Source organism: Platalea leucorodia, assembly GCF_965183815.1.
Source record: "Platalea leucorodia genome assembly, chromosome: W".
Classification (NCBI taxonomy): Eukaryota; Metazoa; Chordata; class Aves; order Pelecaniformes; family Threskiornithidae; genus Platalea; species Platalea leucorodia.
The window spans coordinates 15,158,840-15,183,855 of record NC_138859.1 but is presented as its reverse complement, the minus strand read 5'-3'; the positions used below and the strand labels follow the sequence as shown (position 1 = coordinate 15,183,855).

Here is a 25,016-nt window from a genome sequence, read left to right as displayed (position 1 = left end):
AAAAGATCAGCATATCTGGATGAAAGTTCACAGCTTGCGGCCTAAGGTTTCAGCAAATTTAGCTACTAATGCTAAGCAAGTTATGTTAAGCAAGTTCTATATAAGTAGTATACCAAATCGCACAACACAGACATGTTACTTGATCTGCTTGAACTCCTCATCCATAAAATGGGAATAATCATTACCTCAGAGAGACCAGTATGATAAATACTTTACTGAGATCATGAAATACTCAAACACAAATTGTATCAAAACTTTACAAGTACTGGAAGTAGACAATTACTTACACAGCATGACTTAATTGCACAGCTCATTTTTCTTTAAAAAAAAAAATCACAAACAATCCACCAAGGACCTTTCAACATAACTGGCACAGATAAACATGCATGGTATAACAAATATGTGCAAAACTAAATCAACAGCTACATAGCAGGTGATCAATCTCCAGATTTAAATTTGTGTTTAAAAATAAATAAAAATAAATGTAAGTAGTTTTCATTAAAATTTGAAGTTATGAGAACAGACACCAGGGTGCTCAAGCTATGACCTGTAGAACGTTTCTGCTAAACCAGGACAATTAATCCAGCCCCAGCCCTCAGGACATGCACAACAGGTCCAGTCCTGTGATGAAGTACTGGCCTACTCTGACAAAAAGTAAACCGTAATAGTGCCTGACCTAAGGTTTAATCTATTTAAACAAGTGCTGAAGTACTGGATCACAGAACTCCTCAAGGACTGCCATACACTTCTTATGAATCATCATGCACCTTGAACCAAGTTCTATCTTAAAATTACAATCCTACCATAATCTCCCAGACTACCTACACTTGGGGTAGCATTGTAAGAAGAGACTTAAATTACAAATTAAGTATATATCTCCATATATACCCTAGCTGCTGATGTTACAGAGAAAACCAAGCCACAGGACTATGGAAGTCACAAGCTATGCTCCAGAAACAGATCTGACAATGCACCAAACCAGCAATCATCTTCTCAATCAGAGCAGCAGGAACATCATTTCTGTTTTGCTCTGTTAGTTTCCCACCTTGCAACATCCAATTCCTGGTTTGGTGAAAGCTATGAAACCACATAAAAGTTGAAAAAAAAAAATTTTTTTTTCAAGTAATATTTTTACCTTTCTAGCTTCAACTAAGCTTCAACATGACATCTGCTACTTCTAAAATTGTGAAAATTGTGAAGTTCTACTAACACTAATTCTATTAACAGCTAACTTACATAAATGTTTCTTTGCTTAGACTACCAGCTGTCATATACACAAAACATTTTCATCACTTTTGTTTCTTCTTTATTCAACATCAAATACTTCAAATGGGAGGGTGGGGTGTGTGTTTTTAGATGTATTGTGCATTTGAACTTTTTTCTTGTTTCTATCCAAATACAGTCTGAAGCAAATAAGTAAAAAAGTTATCCTTTTCTAATATAAAAATAAATAAATTTTAAACTTATGCTAAGATAATTAATCATTTAAATACTTATAGAGAGTACCTATCTGGTTTATTATGAGTCTTGTAGTTTGAAATACATAGAGAAAACCTGTCCCATAATTAACAATTATTTAAACCACTATTGTAAAAAAAACTTTTATGTTTTATAAATATCCCCATCTCTTTTAAAACTATTTATTTTGAATTTGTAATATAATGTATGTAGACTGAGGGAAGAGGAAGACATTTTAGAAAAGGGAAGTTGTTTTTTAAACAACAGAGTATATATTATGATTTCTTGAAAACCGTACATGCTTTAAGAAGCAACAATAATACAGTATTTGATCTGCCATATTTAACAGACAACTCAAACCCTCCCCACTCAAATAACTACATATTTAAGGGTAGGTTTTCTTGAGGTTTAATTCAAAAAGCTTGCTTTTGTATATTCTTAAGTAGGCTTCAAACCATTATCTGCACCATACCACTGATATAAATATTATTTCCTGCAGTGTGGCTTTTGTTCACATTTTTAGAGAATATAGACGCATCAATCTTAAATACAAGTTCTTGCCAACTCGGATAAATTTGCTCTGGTTTAGGGTTTTGGTATTTCCTAAAAGGAAAAAAGCCTTTTTTTTTTTTTTTAAATAGAAATATAAACCCCCAAATAACATCTACTCATACCCTAGAAAATCCCAAATAGAAAGTTCTTAAGGAAACCAGGACAGTGATCTAGAAATTGTTGTCAATGCCCACCAAGAGTTCTAGATTAATATGCCAACCACATTATCCATAATCTGCTTGAAGCTTAGACAGCTCTGGTTTTCTATCAGAAACACAAATCAAAGCTGTTGGTTTGAATGCAAATAAACAAACAAAAATAATCAATCCTTTCCATTTATTATTTAGCCACCACGATTTATTTTCATTTACTTGTATAACACAGAATTATGAAATCTACATAAAGAATCCAACTCTCCAGTCCTGGCATAAACCACAACTTCAGTGGAGATCAGCAAGAATTATGGTTGAAAGGTCTATGTGACTAGGTTCGACCACTCTCTTGTGGAATGAAACATGAATAAGGAAAGGAGTCATCTTCCATATATTAAAAAAAAAAAACCAACAGTATTTGCATGTGTTTTCTTTTCAATTTAAAAAAAAACAAACACCACCAACAAAGTTTAAATAAATTATATTAATTTCATTTAAAAAAATACAGTCTTAAAAAAGCATTTAAAAGTTCATTTCTACAGTGTATTGGGTTTGCGTGGCAAGGTTTTGGTAGCGGGGGTGGGGGGGTACACTTTTTCTTTCACTTTTCCTATGGTGATTAAGCTGTTAAAGTTGTTAAATTGAAGTCAAGTACTGCATAGCCTACCTTGGCTGTCAACCAACACCCCCAGGTCCTTTTCTGCCAGGCAGCTCTCCAGCCACTCCTCCCCCAGCCTGTAGCGTTGCATGGGGTTGTTGTGATCAAAGTGCAGGACCCGGCACTTAGCCTTGTTGAATCCCATGCAGTTGGCCCCGGCCCAACGATCCAGCCTGTCCAGGTCCCTCTGCAGGGCCTTCCTACCCTCCAGCAGATCGACACTTCCACCCAACTTGGTGTCATCTGCAAACTTACTGAGGGTGCACTCAATCCCCTCATCCAGATCATCAGTGAAGATGTTGAACAGGACCGGCCCCAATACTGAGCCCTGGGGAACACCACTTGTGACTGGCCGCCAACTGGATTTGACTCCATTCACCACCACTCTCTGGGCTCGGCCGTCCAGCCAGTTTTTAACCCAGCGCAGAGTGCACCCATCCAAGCCGTGAGCAGCCAGCTTCTCCAGGAGAATGCTGTGGGCGACAGTGTCAAAGGCCTTACTAAAGTCCAAGCAGACAACATCCACAGCCTTCCCCTCATCCACTAAGCGGGTCACCTTGTCATAGAAGGAGACCAGGTTAGTGAAGCAGGACCTCCCTTTCATAAACCCATGCTGGCTGAGCCTGATCCCCTGGTTGTCCCGCACATGCTGCATAATGGCACCCAAGATGATTTGTTCCATGACCTTCCCTGGCACCGAGGTCAGGCTGACAGGCCTGCAGTTCCCCAGATCCTCCTTCTGACCCTTCTTGTAGAGGGGCGTCACATTTGCTAGCTTCCAGTCATCTGGGACCTCCCCGGTTGATCAGGACTGCTGATAAATGATGGAGAGTGGCTTGGCAAGCTCCTCTGCCAGCTCCCTCAGTATCCTCGGGTGGATCCCATCTGGCCCCATGGACTTGTGAGCATTCAGGTGGAGAAGCAGGTGGGTGACTGCCACCTCTCCAACAACTGGGACTTCACTCTGCATCCTATCTCCATCTCCCAGCTCAGGGGCCTGAAAAACCCGAGGATGACTAGCTTGACTATTAAAGACAGAGGCAAAGTAGGCATTAAGTACCTCTGCCTTCTCCTCATCCTTCGTGGCAAGGTTACCTTCTGCATCCAACAAAGGAGGGAGATTCTCCCTGGCCCTCCTTTTGTCACTGATATATTTATAAAAACTTTTTTTGTTGTCTTTAACGGCGGTGGCCAGTTTAAATGTACTAACACAAAACTAGATACTCTTAACAAAAGTATAAGCAACACCATTAAAGAGTGCTTTTTATTAAATAGCAGTCATATTTTCTGCAAATTTAATCTCTTAACAACTACAAAATTCTATGGCTTTAATGAAAACAGGACAGAAATCTTACCAGTTGTCAAAACTGAGGTGGCAGAGTAGTATTAGGAAAATATATTCTGCAACATCACTCTCAAACCCACCTTAGGTAGGTAAGGTTCCTAAGCATATGCCTGATTAAGCACCTGTGTAACACCACTGATATTTTGCTCAAGTGATTAAAATTAGGCATTTGATTACATAGCCTATTTAATCAAAGGCTAAGTTCTTCGGTATACAAACTACTAACCTGTTATCTACATTTACCTACAGAGTCTCATACTGTAATGAGATCATTTGGTTTTTTGAAGAGCAGGGGAATCTCTGCTCTGGTGCCTGGAGCACCTCCTCCCCCTCCTTCTTCGCTGACCTTGGTGTCTGCAGTTGTTTCTCTCATATACTCTCACTCCTCTTTTCTGGCTGCTGTTGTGCATTTTTTTTCCCCCTTCTTAAATATGTTATCACAGAGGCACTACCACCGTTGCTGATTGGCTCAACTTTGGCCAGCAGTGGGTCCATCTTGGAGCTGGCTGGCATTGGCTCTATCGGACATAAGGGAAGCTTCTAGCAGCTTCTCACAGAAGCCACCCCTGTAGACCCCCCTGCTAACAAAACCTTGCCACACAAACCCAATACACAGGGAAATCAGATAAACAACAGATCCCTGTCAGTCAACCCTAAAACTTTCTTGCAGACCAGCAAGCACACAGAACTGAGAAGTTTGAGTCCTATGGACCATTTACCATAGCTTGAGGATCAGAATCTGGAAGTCAGCACTACAATAAGTATAACATATTTGGAGCAGTAAGAATTTAAACCTTACTGTAGATTAAGAATTGGATTTTTTCAGAAAGGGAATAGGCAGATATCTCCAACCGTTATTACAATTATCTTCAGAAGATGACAGATGGTTAAAAATATGGCATTGAATATGAGCGAATTCTGAATTTTACCTGCTATTTGCACTCAATGTTCTACAGTAGCAAATTATTTCAGCTGCACGCAGCTGAAAGCTTGACAGCGTAAAATAATGAACTTCATGGGCAATGCAGTTTGTGGACTTATCAAAACTGGATGGGATCAAAGAACACGAGGAGAGCTAGGGACACAGATAACTAGAAAGACAAGGTAAAAAAAGTTCTTTCTCAAGAGAAACATAGGGTGAAAGTCAGATGACAAGAATACCACAGACATTAGGAACAATGTTCAAAGCAAGTAATCAGAGCTTTCGGATACTATGCTTGGGCCACAGACATGATGAGGAAATCATTACTGAGTGTCAGTCTGAGCCCAGTCATTTTGTGAAGAGATATTTCAAGCTACCATCCCAGGTGACAGATACCATTCTCGCAAATACAATGGAAGGCGCAAGCATTTTCACATGTCCAACCAAAACAGCACCAATGCTTCCTCACCTTTACAAAGGCCACACAGACTATCCCAACTCCAATCCAGCTCACAGCTGGATTCAGTAGTCAATGTTTGTCTTCCTCATCCCATCTTGAGAAGGATGGAAAAAAGGCACATATGAACTAGAACTAAACTCCATCCTCTGAAAAATAAGCATTTGAGAAATGCAAATTCAAATCTAACATCAATATGACTAAGAAGCTAGCAAAGAGTCAGGCATCTTGTAGGCTGTTCCAGCTAGAAGAAAAAAAAAATAAGTAACAAGGTCTGGTATTTCTTGTTTATGTAAAATTCCTGTTCCCAGAACGAAGAAAGAATAAAACATCAAAAGAATATTTAATTGCTCAGAGCCCTCAAGAATCTCTTCAGACATCAATTGACTTACATCCCTCTTCTCTAAGCTTTTCAATGGGACCACACAAACAGGCAGCATCTCAGGGCACACAGTCTTCCCCAAAATGAATCGCTTCTCCCTGCTGTCCATACCTATTGCCATCAAAACCAGTATTTAGCAAACTCCTCAGCAGACAGAGCACATTCCTGAGCAGCTCTCTGTTTGCCTTTGCTTTCAGCAGTCTCATGCTTGCAGACGGTTCATTTTTGTTCCCCACAATTGTCTGGGTATAACCACTGCTGTTTTAGTTCAACCTATCACAGCTTCATTATAAAAAACATTCGTTAACATGCATTCACTAGCTATCAGTGAACATGTTACCACAGGACTGAAGTTCTACATCTGAGAATGTTAGCAAGAATGTCTCTAATAGCAGAAAGGAATTCACATACAACCTCCTCCCTGGTGTCATCCTGTCCTCATCTCCATCATCAACTATCCTGACATCCATCCAAGAACTTACATGTTTCTGTGAATATACTGCATTTCCCCTGCTTTGCACTGTGATACATGCTTGTGCACTTCAAACTTCTAAGCTATACCTCTTAGTACCCAGGCCATCCTGTCCTGGATGTACTTGAATTTTTGAAAAAATACCTTAAAAGCTTCAATAACTTATTTTCTCTAGAAATACAGATGTTACTTGTTTGTTAGGGGTGTGTTAAGAACAAAGATAAGCAAGTTAATGATACCTCTGAACACATCACCATACCGTATTGTATAAATTACTGGAACAGTATCAGCACTGCTAACTCATGATATTAATCCTAAATTAGTGTTCAGCTTTAAGCCTCAGTTGCAGGAATCAGGTTGTTACCTCCTGCTTCTTCAGAAAACTCATTTCCGCAGCTTCAGAGTAAAGGTTGACAGCATAAACTGTCAATGCTACAGTATCAAAAGAAATAAAATACTCCAACATTTTAAAATCCTTTGTCTGTGCTGCACTGTAATAACATTTACATTGTTATTAACATCCCCAACTATTTTATTATCAACTCACTAATCATTCAAATTCCCCAAAATTATGAATATTCCTGGTTAATTCTACAACAGCTGTGAGAAATGCTATTCAAGCTAGAAAGCCTTTATATTTGCAGGATTTGCTACCTGCAAAAGAGCTAGATAAAAGATTGGTCTTCTAGCAATACATTTGCTAACCTAAACACATTTCACATTTTTACATCTGGTATATGAGAAGTATAAAATCAGTTATGGTTAATGCAGCATTCCATACCATTCGAAGTTCATCGATATTCAGTGCTTGGGAAAGGCCAGTGCAGCAGCAGACTCACAACCATCACTATGCTAGAACTTCTGAACAAGGTGTATTCTTCTAGCACTGCCTCAGGGACTACTGATTTGACAGAGACCACACCTTTACCAATTATTCTTCCTCTTCAGCAATTCCACAGAATTCAAGAAACCTATTTAACCACCCTTACTTTACATGTTTTGATGAAGCCTAGAAGAAAGGATAACGGTGAATTCAATTCACCCTGGCCCATAAACAAGCTCTAACCATAAGCAGAAGAGAGAGACACTGCCACTGTGAATACGCAGGTCCCCTGTTCTACAGTAATAATAAAATCATAGGATAGTATTTTACTACAAAAATAAAGTACAGGACCAAGAGAGGAACAACCCATATTTGAAAACAAATCAAAAATCTAAAATGCTATTTTTGAATAGCTGTACAACAAACAGTTCAGTACACCGACAAATCCATCTTGCTAGATCTGCAACTCAAGGAATCATTTAAGTATATATAGATATATCATTTAGAACATTGGTAGGTTTTTCCAATTAACTTTGAAAACAAAGAAAGAGATATGTTAATCCTGACTATTCTCACTAATTTTAGTGAGATTTTAGGGAAGATTTGAAAGCTCATCCCTCTTTTGAGGAAGGATCCTTTTACATATTTTAGGGAGATATTTAAAAGCTTCTTTGAAATCTCAGGCTCACTAGAGAACACCAACTAAATCTATAATGACTAAATAAATACATGCTGTCACATCCCATTGTTCAAAACAAAAAAGTCAGCAATAGCAAACAAAACTGCAAGAATGCCAGAGAAGAGCTATCAAGACACTGCATATGCCATTTCAGTCATATTTAAAACAATGCAGTAGGGGAAACACATTAAAGCAGGCTTTTCCACTCAGGATTGTTTAATCCATACTGAAACAGCCGGAAGCAGAAGTTTGGGAGGAGGGTTGAATTTTGCTTGATTATTTTTTTTAAAAACCCATTTCTATTGTATGAAAAAGTTTGTTTGTTTGTTTGTTTGTTTGTTATTAAACAGTTTACAAAATGACTATCCAAGAGTCATTCACTGATGAAAACAGTTCCAAAGAAAAGCATGCACCTCTACCATAGCTGCCCCAAACTTTACATTTTACAGATCAAAGGATGACTAAGGCTTTCTGGAATGTATAGCTGATACAATTTGATGACTAGGTTACAACCTTGTAGGGCTGGAGGAAAGAAAGTATTTATCTGTGAGGAAATGAGAAGCTAGTAACTTGAATACAGAAATATTTAAGGAATAGCAATGTGAAAATAAGCATAAGTACATTTCACTTCAGCTCTAAATACTATTTGTATTTGAAGTTTATAAATGTAATTGGTAACACCTTTAAATGATTACTACTACTTGATATTCATTGATTGGTATGAGATATTGATAAACCATGCCTTATTATACCTAAGAACATAAGCAAGTGAAAGGCTCTTCTACTTTGATGAGTTTCTCTAATACCACCGAATTCCATGTTCTTCTCTTAGTGATTTCGTATCAAACATTTCCATTTTTCACATTTAAAAATAAAACCAAAAGCATTATTAAATGCCAGACTTAACACTGAAGTGAACTCCATCCATCTTTCACTGGCAAAGATTCTGCACTGTAATAGGTGTGCAATTACAACTATTTAAACCAACCTGCACAGATAGGATGTTTGGATAAGTAAGGAGAGTTTTAAGTTTGTTCTGAGTTGTGTTATTTTTGCAATACTAATAAGAGTAAAAAAAAAAAAAACTATTTTTAATTATTAATGTTATCTATCTTAATATGCATACAGAAGAAATTAAGAATATTTTACGAGTCCTTTGTCAGAGTAATGCCTCTTTGTAAAGGAGCTAGGTTATGAAACACTCCAAAAAGACTTGGTATTGTGTGTCTTGATCATGCATTGCTGGAGATAGTTCATTGGAAAAGTAGAATAGAATCTCATTTTAATTACTCATCTTCTACAACAGTAAAGAAAGGCACTGTAAAACATTTGCTTCCACACAGAGCAGATGCTAAGTAAGATCAGATTGGGGAAAGGGGAATGGGGAAGCAACTTAAACACCAGTCTGCTATATCAGAGTCCCCATCAGCTTTTCATTCATAAAAGTGTTGAAATTGAGATGATCACTGAGGTTAATAACACTTGAATTTAAACATTTATAGTATAAACATCTCTCTGCCCTGATGTTTTCCTCTATGAAGTAGGTGCTAAGATGTTTTCTTACTAGCCACCGTTAAGACAAGAAGTGAGAAGTTCTTCAATATTTAAATCAAGCAGTCAATTAAACAACAAGAAAGGTGCTGGTGTGGTTAAGGAAACAGAGAGAAGATGCATTCAGTTCCCATAGGAAAAGTTTTGAGGAGAGGAGAGACCACACTCACTCTGATCTGCAGCAATCTTTTATAGGTCCTCCAGTGAAGCAGCACTGATTTTATTATACTGATCATTCTGCCACAATACTTATTCCCCTTAAAAACTGGTGGGTTATATACCAGACTATGACCAATAGCATGGCCCAACACACAAAACAAGTATCTGAACTTAAGCAGGAAGGAGAAAAAGTTCCCTCCTCTCTCTTGCACGCGCAGGCACGCACACACACACACAAAAAACCAAGTATCAGCTGGACAGTGTCTCCACACCAAAGGGTAGTTTTCCAAATTTCTCATTATTAATACTGAAAACACCACAGCCCAAAACAGCTTAAAGATCACTCTTTAATTGCTTCCTCTAAATAGGACACTAATATGTATCTAAACCCAGTGAGTTAGTATATTTTGTTTTCCATTAATGCTAGTAAAACCTTTTGCTCTAGCTCCCAAAGTAACCCACTTTCTCAGGCTGGATTTAACACTCCATAAGCAGGATAGCAATGCTACATCAATGGATATCTTAGGCAAAATGCTTCCCCTTGTTTTAAGAGGGAAGAATCAACCCTACCTCAAAATAAAATTTAAAAAAACCCACACGTCATATAGGAAAACAGGAGAGTGTGTATGTGGGACTATGCGTCCACGTGTATTTTCACACATATGCACACACAGAGCCATCTTTTGTGGGAGGCATCTATTGCAGCATTACAATTTTTATTTTCATATATATGCATAAAGATATATGTATATATAATAGATCTCATATATGTGTGTGGCTATAATACGTAAATTGCAATGCTACAATAGATGCCTCCACAAAAGATGACTGGCCCTACCCAACACGGAGTGGCCTGGGCCAAAACGTGGGCGTTTTCCTGAAAACTCACAGAAAACTTGGCACCACGCAAGCTCCGGCCCGTGCCCCACGGCGCCCGGGCGGAGGCCAGGCGAGGCGAGGGACGGCAGGCCCAGCCGAGGAGGCCAGGACGGGCCACCCCCCGCCGCGAGAGGGCCTGGCTGGCCCCACTGCCCGCCCGAGCCCTGACAGAGCCGCATCTGCCCCCCTCCGCGGCCTCGGCGGCCCCCACGACGACGGGCTCGGCGCGGCCACGCCAGCCTGCCCGGCACCGCGATGGCCGCGGAGGGCGGCGGAGGCCGGGCGTTGCCCCCAGGGAGGGGGCGCAGCACCCGCGGAAGGCGGCGCCGGGGCCTGCCGCGGCGGCGGGCGCGGATGAGGGGCCGCGGGGCAGCGGCCGCTCTGGCCCGCCCACCGGCGCGGCGGGCCGGACCTGCCTCTATTACCCCGGCCGCAGCAGGCGGCCGCCAAGTCCTTCCACTCGCCTAGCCAGGCCCGGCTAGGCTGCGCGGAGAAGCGGTGACGCCCCGGTAGGTTACCCCTCACATCCCCGCCGCCTTACCTCAGCCGGCCAGGCAGCCTCTCGCGGCGGCGGCAGGAGCAGAGGACGAGCGTTCACAGCACTCTCCGGATCACCTCCGGCTTCCCCCGGTCCTGCTGCCCGGCGCCTGATATCATCTCCTCCGGCGGCCTCCCCTCCCGCCCCTCGCCGCTGACGCACTCCCGCTGCAACACCTCGAGCCGCCGCCGCTCGTCCCGCGCCCCCCGACATGGCGGCTGCCGGGGTCCTCACGCCATCGCCCCCCCACCATGGCGGCTCCTGTGGTACCACAGCCGTCGGTAGCAGCGGTGGTACCCGTGTCCCCCACCATGGCGGCAGCGGTGGTGCTACCTGCGCCATCGCCTGCCATGGCGGCAGCCCTGGTATCTGTTCCATGGTTAGCCTCCGTGGCAGTGGTGGTACCCACACCATCGCCTGCCATGGTGGGGGTGGTGGTACCTGCCCCGTAGCCCAGGCATGCAAAGGGAGTCTGGGGCTGCCTCAGAGCTCAGTAGTATCCACAGGGAGGAAGGAGCAAGGCCACGCGTGGTCTCCTAGCGCTAGGCAGGTTGCCATGAGACTAGGGGTGAAATATCCCCTCTGCAAGAAAGGCAGCCCCGCGGCCATGGTCAGTAAGGGCTACCTCCCCATCTCTGACAGACACCCACACCGTGATCCAGCCTGAGGCCTCACCACTATTCCTGTTCACCAAACTGGGGGACCAACTGAATGGAATTACTGGCAGTGTTGTCCCAAAAAAGCAGGGTTCTTTTACCCGGTGTGCAAAAAGCTGAATAACACACAGAGTCGAGATATCAATTTATTCTATGTCTGCAGAAATGGGTGCTAGGTGTTAACTCCACAAAGCTAGTGCACCTTGGTTAACATACAGTGACATTTTATACATTCTGAGTAGCTGTTATCAGTATTTTTACCATTCCGCTTATTCATCCTTGCTTCTATTGGTTCTCGCAAGCCTCGTCTCCTACTTAAAGGTACAGTGTGTTTTAAATTTACAGAGCATGCTCAGTGGGTAGGGGTCTTTGCTTGGGCCGGGGGCTTTATTGCTGGAGGTGTGGTTTTTACTATGTTAATTAGAATAGTTCACTCATGGTTCAAGTGATTCTCACTTCGGCTTTATCAGCGGCCTTGTTTTCTCATGCTTATCTTGGTATTTCCTTGCTAGACTGTTTTGTGGTGTCCTGTTTCTTCTTTCAGGCCAGGTGTCTCCAGCAATCTGCTGGCTTAATTCTTGTGTGGCAACTTCTCAGCCCCATGACCGGGAGACTCCTTTTTATCAGTCTTTTGTTTCTTCTTCAAGGTTAATTGTTCCTGATTAGAAGTTCCTCATTAAATTGCTTCTGTCAGTTCCAGGGTACTGACTACAGCAGGAGCATGTTTTCCAAAGGAAAACAGCCAACAGCCAGCCCTGTTCCCCAACACTGACCACCAATAGGCTGTGGCACCAGAGCATCCACCCCTAAGAAGACCTGCATGCCAGGGAACTGAAGAGCAACAAAACAAAACAAAGGTTCTTGTGGGAGGACAGCACTCATACTTGACTTAGGCTATGCAACGTACCCTTGCTTTGCAGTGTATGATCCTTTGCGCTGAGCTGGGGAAGTACTAGGTGCACAGCTGTGGTGACATCGTTGGGACAGAGGAGACTGAGCACAAAATGAGGTCACTGCCCCATGTGAAGGACAGCAGTCATTTCATTGACTTTGCAATGCTGTTTGCCAAAGATAGGTTTGTTGCTCCAGGGGTCAGAGGAGCAGTGATTCAGTGCATTAATAATGATTACCTACCACATGCTTGTCCAAAATAATGTAACTTTGCTGAAACTATCAGATTACCAGAGGGGTTTTGGGAGACAGCATGAACAGAACTTTTTAAATACAGTGATTACCTTAAAAATCCATTTATGGCCAAGCTTTGACAAAGGTCTGTTGGCTACAGAAAAAGAGATTAATGTAGGAATAACCTTTAGGTCATACTAAAACACACTTATTCCATCAAGAAGCCTTGTGAGCTCAAAGGTCAACTCATACAGCTCTATGTAGCAGGACCAAGGTTTATGTTACCTTATTTTTTTTTATCCTAATTAGAATAATACTGATTATATTTTGCACTTGCCTTTCAAAGAAAGACAGAAAAATTTATTTACGCAGTGTTACATAGTGAAAATTGTTCTGCAATATATAGTAGTAGAAAACAAGACATGTTAATGGGTGAAGACTGGAATTTAAACCTGTCGGGAAATTCTTAAAATTAGTAACTCCACTTCCTGTATTTTTTGCTTTCATGACAAATGAGGAAAGAACCTAGAAATTGGTTGTGGGTTTCTTTCTTCAATTTTGCTGACAGTTTCATGGAAGGACCAAGAACTTCTGGGCCTTTTTTTGTGAAAAATTTTTCATCCGACTTTGTCGTGGTTATTTACCAGGTATTGTAAAGGAGATAAGGAAACTTTAACAATACACAATGTAATTTAATAAAAATATGTCCCTTATTATCTTATTATTCCTTCCTCCAACAAATTATTGCCTTCACAGGTCACCTCCAATATTGTTTAGAAATAGATTTGCATTTCATTTTCTTTTTTTTTATTGTTATTATTTCTTTTATGTCTAGAAGAACCTCCTTGCAAAATCTGCAAAGAAATACCCACTTTCTGATTTCTCTTTAACTTGGGTTGTGAGGCTTATAGAAATCTTGACAAAAGATGCTTGGTCATGGCTAGTGCTTTTTCTGGTAATCATATTAATCTCACTGTGAGTTTGTGTATCCATTTCTTCTCTCCTATATCATGTTTACCTTGCAAATTTTTAAAAGCATGTTCAACCTTACTAATATGACTACTCACACCAATAACATTAAATATATGCAATGGGGGATCTTATAGATTACATTACATAGAACTGGAATGATCCCCTGCATATATATGCAATAGATTATACACACACGCATATTCCCACCTGCCACAAGGGGCCTTTAGCTCTCCTTCAGCATTTTGGGTCGCCATGACAATTTTTACAGTAAAGACCATACCCCATCACAGCCATGGTAGTGTACAAGAAAAGGAGATGCTCCCACAACTAAATACTTTTGTAAAACCTTTGCATTATAGAGAGAATGTAGAAGTGGAAGGTCTAGCATCTTACCCCATATTTTCACATCTTCTCTCTCCAGTCTCTTAGAGTAATTGATACTTTCCAAGAAATGTCAGATTGAAAGGAACCTCAACAAATTATACAGCCCATCTTGCAGTGAGACAAGACCAAGCCTGGGAGATGTTTATCTAAGCTGATATTTTTTTAAATCTCCAGTGAGGGAGATGCTCACAGACTGCCTAGGTAGACTTCTAGATTAAAGGTTTTTCCAAGAAAGAAGGAGTCAAAGGAAAGGTAACAAGTTCTCCTGGTGTCATATTCGTGAGTATCATATGCTAAATGACCTAATATACAAGCATGCTATGTAGCTACAAGATATGCATCTGACCATGCATTTGGTACAGCTTCTGTGAATTGTACTCTAAACATATGTTCCAGTGACATATGATGTACTTAGAATGGTTTGGGTTGGAAGGGACCTTTAAAGATCATCTAGTCCAACCCCCATGCCACGGGCAGGGACATTTTTCACTAAATTGGGTTGCTCAAAGCCCCATCCAACCTGACTTTGAACACTTCTGAAGATGGGGCATCCACAACTTCTCTGGGCAACCTGTTCCAGTGTCTCGCCACACTCATCGTAAAAAATTTTCCTTGAAATATACTTGTTAGCAGATGTTACAGCTAGTGATTCTGGGACTTCTCACTAGAGAAAATCAAGAATTTAACAGGCAAAATACTGGGAGTTACCAGTGAGACACATGGGTTTGACAAATAAAGGACTGGTGGCAGACATCACTGGGGGAGCTCTGATGGCTACACACCTGTTGAAGTGCACAGGTAGGGCCAGCAAGATTTGGCAGCCAAGAAGGAATGAGTAGTTTATCGCTAATGATTCAGGAGTGCCTAACCCATCTGGAAAAAGGGACAATCAATCATCTACTCTTTGCAAGATTTACATAACAGACAAAAGCATAACAAACCAAGCATACAAAACATGTAAAATCACAGCCACTGACCATCTCGCTGTATTTTTTTCCTTTCACTCCTAGAAAAGGGCAAATCTTAAAAGTGAGAGTGTTATTAAATTAGGTATAAAGAAAGGTGTAAAGAAAGAAACGTACATCTTGCAATTCCTTTTACTGACAGTTTCTTTTAGAGCACATCAAACAGCTATGTCAGGTACATCTATCCTCCAGCTTTCTCTTCTTTCACCTCTCCCACCAACCTCCACGGCATGGACAAATACAGCCTTGCCATCCTTTGCAGAGCCACGTTCACTCCAGTAAAAGTGATTTCATCTTGTCATATCTACTGATGAGATATTCAGTCCATCCATGTGACTTATTAGCAAAAGTCTGTGTGTTCCACAATCCCATAACAAAGTTTGTTTCTCTCTTCTTGTATTCCTGTACTAAAGCTAGAAACATCGCCATTTCTGGTCAGCTTATTCCACACACAAAAGGATTTTTCTGTGTCATCAGAACTTTCATTATCCAACAGCATGTAACAGAAATAACAGTTCCTAAGTTAACACCTCCTTTTCAATTTCCAATTTCATAGCCTGAAATCTCCCTTTTTCCTCCAAGTACTGTATGAGTTTTGTTTTCCCACTCAGAACTTATTTTGCTTAGAATCATAGAATCATAGAATATCCTGAGTTGGAAGGGACCCACAAGGATCATCAAGTCCGACTCCTGTCCCTGCATAGGACAACCCCAAAATTCACACCATATGTCTGAGGGCATTGTCCAATTGCTTCTTAAATATGTTGTCAGGCTTGGCGCCATGACTACCTCCCGGGGGAGCTTGTTCCAATGCTGCACTACCCTCTGGGTGAAGAACCTTTTCCTAATGTCCAACCTAAACCTCCCCTGGCATATCTTCCTGCCATTCCCTCGGGTCCTATCATTGGTTGTCAGGGAGAAGAGATCAGCACCTGCCCCTCCTCCTTCCCTTGCGAGGAAGCTGTAGACCGCAATGAGGTCTCCCCTCAGTCTCCTCCAGGCTGAACAGACCAAGTGACTTCAGCCGCTTCTCATACAGTTTCCCCTCTAAACCCTTCAGCATCTTTGTGGCTCTCCTCTGGACACTCTCTAGTAGCTTCGTATCCTTTTTGTACTGTGGCGCCCAAAACTGCACACAGTACTCAGGATGAGGCCGCACCAGTGCAGAGTAGAGCGGGACAATCACCTCCCTCGACTGGCTAGCAATACAGTGCTTGATGCACCCCAGGACATGGTTGGCCCTCCTGGCTGCCAGGGCACACTGTTGGCTCATGTTCAACTTGCCGTCGACCAGAACCCCCAGATCCCTCTCCACGGGGCTGCTCTCCAGCCTCTCGTTCCCCAGTCTGTATGTACGTCCAGGGTTGCCATGTCCCAGGTGCAAAATCCGGCACTTGCCCTTGTTAAACTTCATACGGTTGGTGATTGCCCAGCTCTCTAATTTGTCCAGATCCCTCTGCAGGGCCTCTCTGCCCTCGAGAGTGTCCATGGCTCCTCCCAATTTTGTGTCATCGGCAAACTTTGATAACAAGCCTTCAAGTCCTGCATCCAAGTCATTTATGAAGATATTGAAGAGCACTGGCCCCAAGATGGATCCCTGTGGAACCCTGCTAGTGACTCGTCACCAGCCTGATGTAACCCCATTTACTGTAACCCTTTGAGCCCGACCCGTCAGCCAATTGCTCACCCATTGCATGATGTGTTTATCCAGCTGTGTGCTGGACATTTTGTCCAGGAGGATACTGTGAGAGACAGTATCGAAAGCTTTACTGAAGTCCAAAAAGATTACATCGACTGGCTTCCCTTGGTCAACTAGGTGGGTAACCTTGTCGTAGAAGGAAATCAAGTTGGTCAAGCAGGACTTTCCCCTCGTGAATCCGTGCTGGCTGGGACCAATGACTGCATTGTCTTTCAGGTGTTTTTCAATAACTCCCAGAATAATCTTCTCCATAATTTTACCAGTCACAGAGGTGAGACTGACAGGCCTGTAGTTACCAGGGTCATCCCTGTTGCCCTTCTTGAAGATTGGGACAATGTTTGCCAGCTTCCAGTCAACTGGGACCTCCCCAGATTCCCAAGAGCATTGAAAAATCATTGAGAGAGGTCTTGCTATGACATCAGCCAGTTCTTTCAGTACCCTGGGATGAATCTCATTGGGCCTCATTGACTTATAGGGATCCATCTGGAGTGGCAAATCCCACACAAGTTTGGGGTTGGTTGGGAGTTTATCCTTCTCGCAGTCATGGTTCTCTAGCCCAGGGCTCTGGGGGTCCCAGAGCCCATCATCGGTGTTGAAGACCGAGGAAAAGAAAGCATTAAACGTCTCTGCTTTTTCTATATCCCTGTTTGTGAGGTGACCATGCTCATCAAGTAACAGGCCAATGTTATTTCTGGCCTGCCTTTTGCTGTTTACATATTTAAAAAAGCCCTTTTTATTGTCCTTCACAGTACTGGCCAGCTTCAGCTCTAATTGAGCTTTGGCTGCATGTATTTCCTCCCTACAGTGGCGAACAGCATCTCTGTAGTCCTCCCATGTCGCCTGACCTTGCTTCCACTGGCCATACATTTTCTTTTTTCGCCTTAGTTCTAGAAGAAGATCCCTACTCAGCCAAGCCAGCCTTCTACCTCGCCTGCTTGACTTCCAACATTTTGGAATTGCCTGCTCCTGTGCTCTTAGGAGGTGGTACTTAAAAAGTGACCAGCACTGATGGACCCCAGCACCTTCAAAAGCTTTTTCCCATGGGACCTTACTAAGTAGTTCCCTGAGCAGCCTGAAGTCAGCTCTCCTCATGTCCAGAGTTGAGGTCCTGCTGGCAGTTTTCCTCCTGTTACCATAGATTTTAAACTTGACTGCTTCGTGGTCGTTGTGGCCAAGGCAGCCACTAATCGCCACTTCACCCACAAGACCCTCTCTGTTAGTAAGCAGCAAATCAAGGAAGGCACCTTTCCTGGTTGGTTCTCTTAGTACTTGTACCAAGAAGGTATCATCCAGATGGTTTAGGAATCTTCTGGACCTGCTTGTACCAGCTGTGTGGTATTCCCAGTTGACATCTGGGAAGTTGAAGTCCCCCATAAGGACAAGGGCAGGTGACTTCGAAGCATCCCTTTTAGTTCCTTAAAGAATAACTCGTCTGTGTCGTCATCCTGGCTGGGTGGCCTATAGTAGACTCCCACAACGACATCCGCTTTATTTGTCTGTCCCTTCATCCTTACCCAGGGGCTCTCAACTGTGCCATCGCCAACTGCTACCTCCATGCATTCCAGCCCCTCCGCTGCATACAATGCCACCCCCCCGCCTCGCCTGCCCTGCCTATCCCTCCTGAAGAGCCTGTAACCATCCATCATGGCACACCAGTCACAGGACTCATCCCACCAGGTTTCACTTATGCCTATGATGTCATATGTCTGGGATTGGGCCAAGGCATCTAGCTCCTCTTGCTTGTTCCTCAGGCTGTGTGCATTTATGTAAAAACACTTCAAGTGTGGTTCATTGTGCTTGTTGCCTCGTGGAGCAGTCTGAGGAATCTCACTAGCACGCAGCTCCTCAAACGTTGGCGTGCCATCCCGTTGCTCATCGCTGACTAGCCTGGTATTGTCCCTTTCCTCCTTCCAATCTAGTTTAAAGCTCTGTCAGTCAGCCCTGCTAGCTCCTGGGCAAAAACCCTTTTCCCCTTCCGAGAGAGGTGCATCCCATCGGATGTCATTAGGCCTGGGGATGAATAGACCATCCCATGATCGAAGAACCCAAAGTTCTTCCGATGACACCAGTCTCGGAGCCACGTGTTGATTATCTGGGTCTGCCTGTTCCATTCAATATTCTTTCCTGCTACCGGAAGGATCGAAGAGAACACCACCTGAACACCTGATCCTTCAACTAACTGCCCCAAGGCTCTGAAACCCCTTTTGATTGATTTAGGATTTTTCTTTGTTATCTCTTTGCTGACGATATGGAGAACTAATAGTGGGTAGTAGAACTGCTTGACTCCTACTCTCTAAAGGACTCCATGTTCTGTCTTCTGGTAAGAAAACATTTTTGCGTGGTTATAGTAAGTTTTAACAGGAGATTAAGATTCTTGGAGCATTTCAGAATTATTTCATAAGCTTCTTTCATCTGCATCTTCCATTTCTTGACAAAATTTTCATACTCCCCAAGTACAGAATGGGCATTTATAGATAAACCAAAGGTGCTATAAATGAGCCAAATAGAAAGCTTTCTCCTGTAAAAAATGGGAATGTGAGAATAAGATCTGGATAATTCCTCCTTACATTGTTTTGAGGAGTCATATCACATATATGGGGATCTTTTGACCTCACACAAGTGGAACTGCATTGTAAATCACCAACATAGACCTTCTCTTGCACCGTGTTGATATTGCAGTTAGACGTTTGATTTCCACACAGGCAGACATATTAATGTGCATACAGCATGCAGGCCTTTAACCATGTCAGCTCCGCTCTTCATAGCAAAAGGGCATTAGTAATGCAGAGACCTGTAAGTGTGTTCGGAGAAGATGCCAAGTGGAATTTTAGATTTAGAAAGTCCTCTAGGAGGGCTCTACCATCACAGAGTAACCCAAGAGAGGACACGTCACAAAGGCTGAAAAACAGCTTTACACCATTCTAAGACTGCCCAAATTTGCTTGCTCAAACATATAGGTTCTTTATTGTTTCACCCTCCACATCTTCCACTATTAGAACTGCCTGCAATTAGTAGTCTGGCCTCCGCAGGATGCATATCCCCTACCCCCCCATCTCCCCATACAATGCCCTTATTATGCAGTTAATTTGAAACCTGGCCCTGTGGCCTCTGTCCTCTTGCTGGCCCCATGACTTACTGCTCCTGCTGGCCCCAAGGCTTATGGCCCCTTGCAGCTTTCCTAGTGTGAAATGAAATACCGCAGCAGTCCCATCTGCTCTGTGCACCAAAAAGTCTACCAGGCATTCACTAGTCACAGTCTTTGGGAGTTAGAGAAGCTCTGTGCAGGGCACACATGGGAAAAAGGAGAAAAAGACACAGATGGAAAAATTTGCAATTAAATTGCACTGAAAAACCTAAATCAAATTTACAAGACATTACTTAAACAGTGAAGAGCAGAAAGAGTTAAGGTCAGCAGGCTCAGTTTATCTTATCTCAGTGCATAGTGACAGAACAAGTTAGTGTGAAGCAATTCAGGGTGTGGATTTACAGCATTAACTAATCATCTATAGTAACTACCCATGAGAATACCTTTACCCAATGATGAGTATAAGGTAATTGCAAGGGGGTTATCCCTTTCATTTGTTTAAAACAAAACAAATTTCTACTGCACTTTTACCCTAACTTCTGGCAGACATACACACATTTCCCTTGTACTTAAGAGATTTTTTCAATAAATACCAAAGCAACTCTCAATGGCTCCCTTCAAATCCTTTCTTAAAACTTTTTTTGTCTGTGATAGCTGCAAACACTTGATAGCAGATGGGTAGATGCAGACCACTGATGGGCTTGTCAGGCTGGTCGCTGTTGTGTGTTACCTTGTGCTTCTTCTGTCAGCCCCTAAACCCTCATGATTCCTTTCTTATCATGAGACTGTCAGTTCTCCGAACAGGAACCATCTTCCGGTCATAGATAAGATGATTCCCCATCTATGGCAGGATTAACATTTTATGACAGAGGAGAAAATGGAAGGTCCTAAAATACCACACACAAATTACCACAGACAAGCAGTAATCCTGAAGCCAGGATTTCATCTCATAGCTTCAACATATCCAAAAGAACCATAGTTTGTTTTGCATGTGACAGGAATGTTGCCTATCTTACATTTTTGCAGGTAAAAATGACTCACAGCCTTATCTTTTCACTTGTCTAACACAGTGATTTTTTAACATGTGGATATGTATCCCTGTGGGTTTGTGACAACTTTTAAAGGATTTCTGAAGGATAACTAAAAAAAGGCAAGTTTGCTGTCCTTAAGCTTAATTTTACTATATAGAAATGAACATGGCAAAGCAGAGGTCTGCAACGTGGAAAAGACTGAAAACAATTGTTCTACTTTAACACATTTTTAATGTCAAAGACTTAGAAAACATCTAACTCTCACTTTCATCTTCAGATATCTGTGTCTTTAGTACTGCAAAGCAGGAATTCAGTAATTGTTCTGATTAGTTCTTAGCACTTTATTTGTTCAGGAGTTTTTTCGCTTGAAAAGCAGTGACCTCATCTACTGGACAGTCACATTTTTCAGAAGGAAATTTTTGTCTTTGCTTTTTTACTCCCAACATTCACAGCAAAAATTGCTTTTAAAACTCACTTGCAGCTCTCCCTACGTACCATTTCTTTCTATGTGCTGACTCCCCTGTAGCTGATGCACAGGACAGTGGTGGCATCAGTACTCGCTGCTGTGTGACTGTGCCTACGCTCTCCCACTCCAGAGGAAGTGTCCATGTGAGGAGAGCAGCTGCTGCAGTGTGTTTCTGAAATGAAGTCTTCATTTCTTTCAGTCACTATTGAATAGCATTCTGTGTGAGGAAGAAGAGGGAAGACTTGTTAAAAAGATAGTAGGAAGAACTTCTAAAGTTGTGTCTGGAAACCTAGGGAATCTCCTTCAGCAGCACTCTGAAGAGGGAGCACTTAGATGACAACAGGTAGGGAAGACTGTTTTGCAGAAGGGAAAGTCCCAACAAAGGCCAGAAAATCACCAGTGGGCATGAAGAAACCCACCACAGCTCTAATAATGGACAGGGAGTGGTAAGGTCACAGAGATAAGCATTTAAGACCTTTGTGGGGGTGTAAGAGGGACAGAGAGTCTGTCTGACAACCTAGTATGATTTTTTACATCTTTGTTTTTCTCCATCTAATAGCAGCAAGCCCTCTCTGAGAAATGTGGGACTAGAAGGACCCCCAGTCCACCCCTTTGTACTGAGGGAGGACTGAGCCTGGGCACAACTCCGGCAGATACTTGTCTAAACTTGCTCTTTTAGCCTCCAGTGAAGAAGAATCCACAAAATCAGCCTTGTAGTTTTAAAAAAACCTTTCTTTGATGTCTAACCAAACTTCACATCAACATAAGTTAATTACTTTTTGTCCCTTGTCACTGTGTCCATGAGCATGATTGATCACAGTCCCCTTACAGCCTAAGAGAACATTTTCATGTGCAGTGCTGTACATTGTTTTTTCTTTTCTTCACTAACCACCCCATCCTTTCATGCTTGCCTCAAGGATCATGTTTCCAATCCTCTTTTCACCCTTTATTGTTCTTCTCTCAACACTGCAACACTGCAATGATAATTTATCACAATTATCTGTTTCATGAAGACTGAAGAAAGTAGGCACTGAATACTTTGGTCTCTTCTGTCTCTTGTCATTAGCCCCATAGCCTAACACTACTCTGTAGACCAGACCATCGAGGGCCATCTTGATAGACCTAAGAAGGTCAAGGTCAGTGGGAAGGATCACTCTCAGAAGGTGTCCAAGAGTAATTTTCAGTTATGTTTGCAATATTGTGCCTTGTAACAAATGTTCTTCCTCCTCTTCCTCACCTGTTTGTTCCTCTTACTGTTGTCCGAAAAGAGTATTCTTTGCCCGGTGTGCAATAGGCCAATAATCACACACTCAGGAGAGACACTGATTATTTATTTCAGGTATTTATTTCAGGTTTGTGCAAGCCTGGGTGCTCGGTGGTTTCCCACAAATCAAGCACACGAGATTTCTACCAACAGCCCTTTTAATACAGTACAAACATAACATATGTAATCCATTACATAGCCTTTTTTGCTACCTGATTGGTATATGTTAATATACATTCCTAATTTGGTAACAAGATAAGTACATCTTTACAGAGCATGCTCAGAGAGTAGGAGTCCCCTTAATCAGAGGAGGGTCCCACAGTAGGGGGTGTGATTTTTAGTATTATAATGAGGATAGTTCACAGAAAGGACAGATATGTTGTCCACTGTTTCCATAGTGTCCTTGGTTGGTTTACATCAAAGAATCCAAAATCAATTATTACTGACATTTCAAAGGACATCCTGGTTATATTTAAACTTTCAATATATGAACACCTTCCATCGGACTACACTCCTACAATCTAACTGTCTATCTATCTATTAAGTACATCCTGTTTCCTAATAATGAATTTCCAGTTAACCCTCAACATTACCATCGCTCCCAAAGAGCTCCTCTCTGCCATTTCCTAAATTTGCTGACGTTTGTTTTTTCTGAGGTCCACTGATCACTCTGTTGCTACTATATCTTCTGCTTGTAAGAATCACTCACCAGTTTTTAAGAGCTTTCGCCCATACTGCAGAGCAACTGCTTTTGGCACCACGTTACTTATGACACCTTTTCAAGCTATTTGCTAAGTCAGCTTAGAGAGTCTGGAAGTGTCTGAAGCCCAATGATGGAGGGATACTTCAGCCTGGGATACCCTATGGAGTTTCCTGAGAAGCAGAAGTATCTTCACAGGTAGGTAGGGGCTGTGGGCTCAGTGATCCAGTCTCAAAGGTGACAACTTCAATTCCAGTCTCAAATTGATCTTTATGTTCCATTCTCTTCAAATTACACACATTCTTTGACATTTCCAAATATCAGCCTGAGATTTTTTTACCCCCTCAAAATCCAACATTCAAGAGAATGAGCAAATGTAAATATAGAATGAAACTGCTGGGTAAGTAACTCTGAACACATCTTACCTTAAAATGCTATAAACACTGTAACTTTAATTCAGGTCTTTGTTTTTTAAGGACAAGCTCTTAAGGAAGCTTTGAATAGAACCTCCTCACCTGGGAAAAGGCAGATCTCACCTCCTGCCAAGGAGGATTTTTTAGCTTTCTGAGAGCAGTGATCTGCAAGAAACTTCTGCTTTGGAGCATTTGTGATCAGGAACCCTAAACCTCAATTTATCTACAGACAAAGGACTTAAAGGTTTTATTCCTTAAAACAAGGCTCTTTCTGTGAAAGAAGCCTGTATTGGATTTGTGTGGCAAGGTTTTGGTAGCGGGGGGGGGGCTACAGAGGTGGCTTCTGTGAGAAGCTGCTAGAAGCTTCCCCTAAGTCTGATTGATAGAGCCAATGCCAGCTGGCTCCAAGACAGACCCACCGCTGGATAAAGCTGAGCCAATCAGCAATGGTGGTAGCACCTCTGTGATAACATATTTAAGAAGGAGGAAAAAAAAAACCTGCGCAACACCAGCAGCAGCCAGAAAAGAGGAGGGAGAATATGTGAGAGAAACAGCCCTGCAGACACCAAGGTCAGTGAAGAAGGAAGGGAAGGAGGTGCTCCAGGTGCTGGAGCAGAGATTCCCCTGCAGTCTGTGGTGAAGACCATGGTGAGGCAGGTTGTCCCCCTGCAGCCCATGGAGGTCCACGGTGGAGCAGATATCCACCTGCAGCCTGTTGAGGACCCCACACCAGAGCAGGTGGATGTGCCTCAAAGGAGGCTGTGACCCCGTGGGAAGCCCATGCTGGAGCAGGCTCCTGGTAGGACCTGTGGACCTGTGGAGAGAGGAGCCCACGCTGGAGCAGGTTTGCTGGCAGGACTTGTGACCCCTTGGGGGACCCACGCTGGAGCAGTTCGTGAAGAACTATAGCCCGTGGGAAGGACCCACATTGGAGAAGTTCGTGGAGGACTGTCTCCCGTGGGAGGGACCCCACGCTGGAGCAGGGGAAGAGCGTGAGGAGTCCTCCGCTCCGAGGAGGAAGGAGTGGCAGAGACAACGTGTGATGAACTGGCCACAACCCCAATTCCCCGTCTCCCTGCGCCATTGAGGGGGGAGGAAGTAGAGAAAATTGGGAGTGAAGTTGAGCCTGGGAAGAAGGAAGGGGTGGGGGGAAGGTGTTTTAAGATTTGTTTTCATTTCTCATTATCCTACTCTGATTTGATTGGTAATAAATTAAACTAATTTCCCCA

General features: G+C 42.7%; 1 protein-coding gene across 1 annotated transcript in view; it reads right to left on the bottom strand.

The window, feature by feature from the left end:
- Positions 1–11,146, bottom strand: part of LOC309601802 (soluble lamin-associated protein of 75 kDa-like) — a gene marked incomplete at both ends in the record, with an annotated part of 33,199 nt that extends 22,053 nt beyond the window's left edge. The window contains one exon of the mRNA XM_082334933.1: positions 11,105–11,146. Within this exon, the coding sequence (XP_082191059.1) occupies positions 11,105–11,146 (42 nt within the window). The remainder of the gene's footprint in view (positions 1–11,104) is intronic.
- Positions 11,147–25,016: the final 13,870 nt, after the last annotated feature.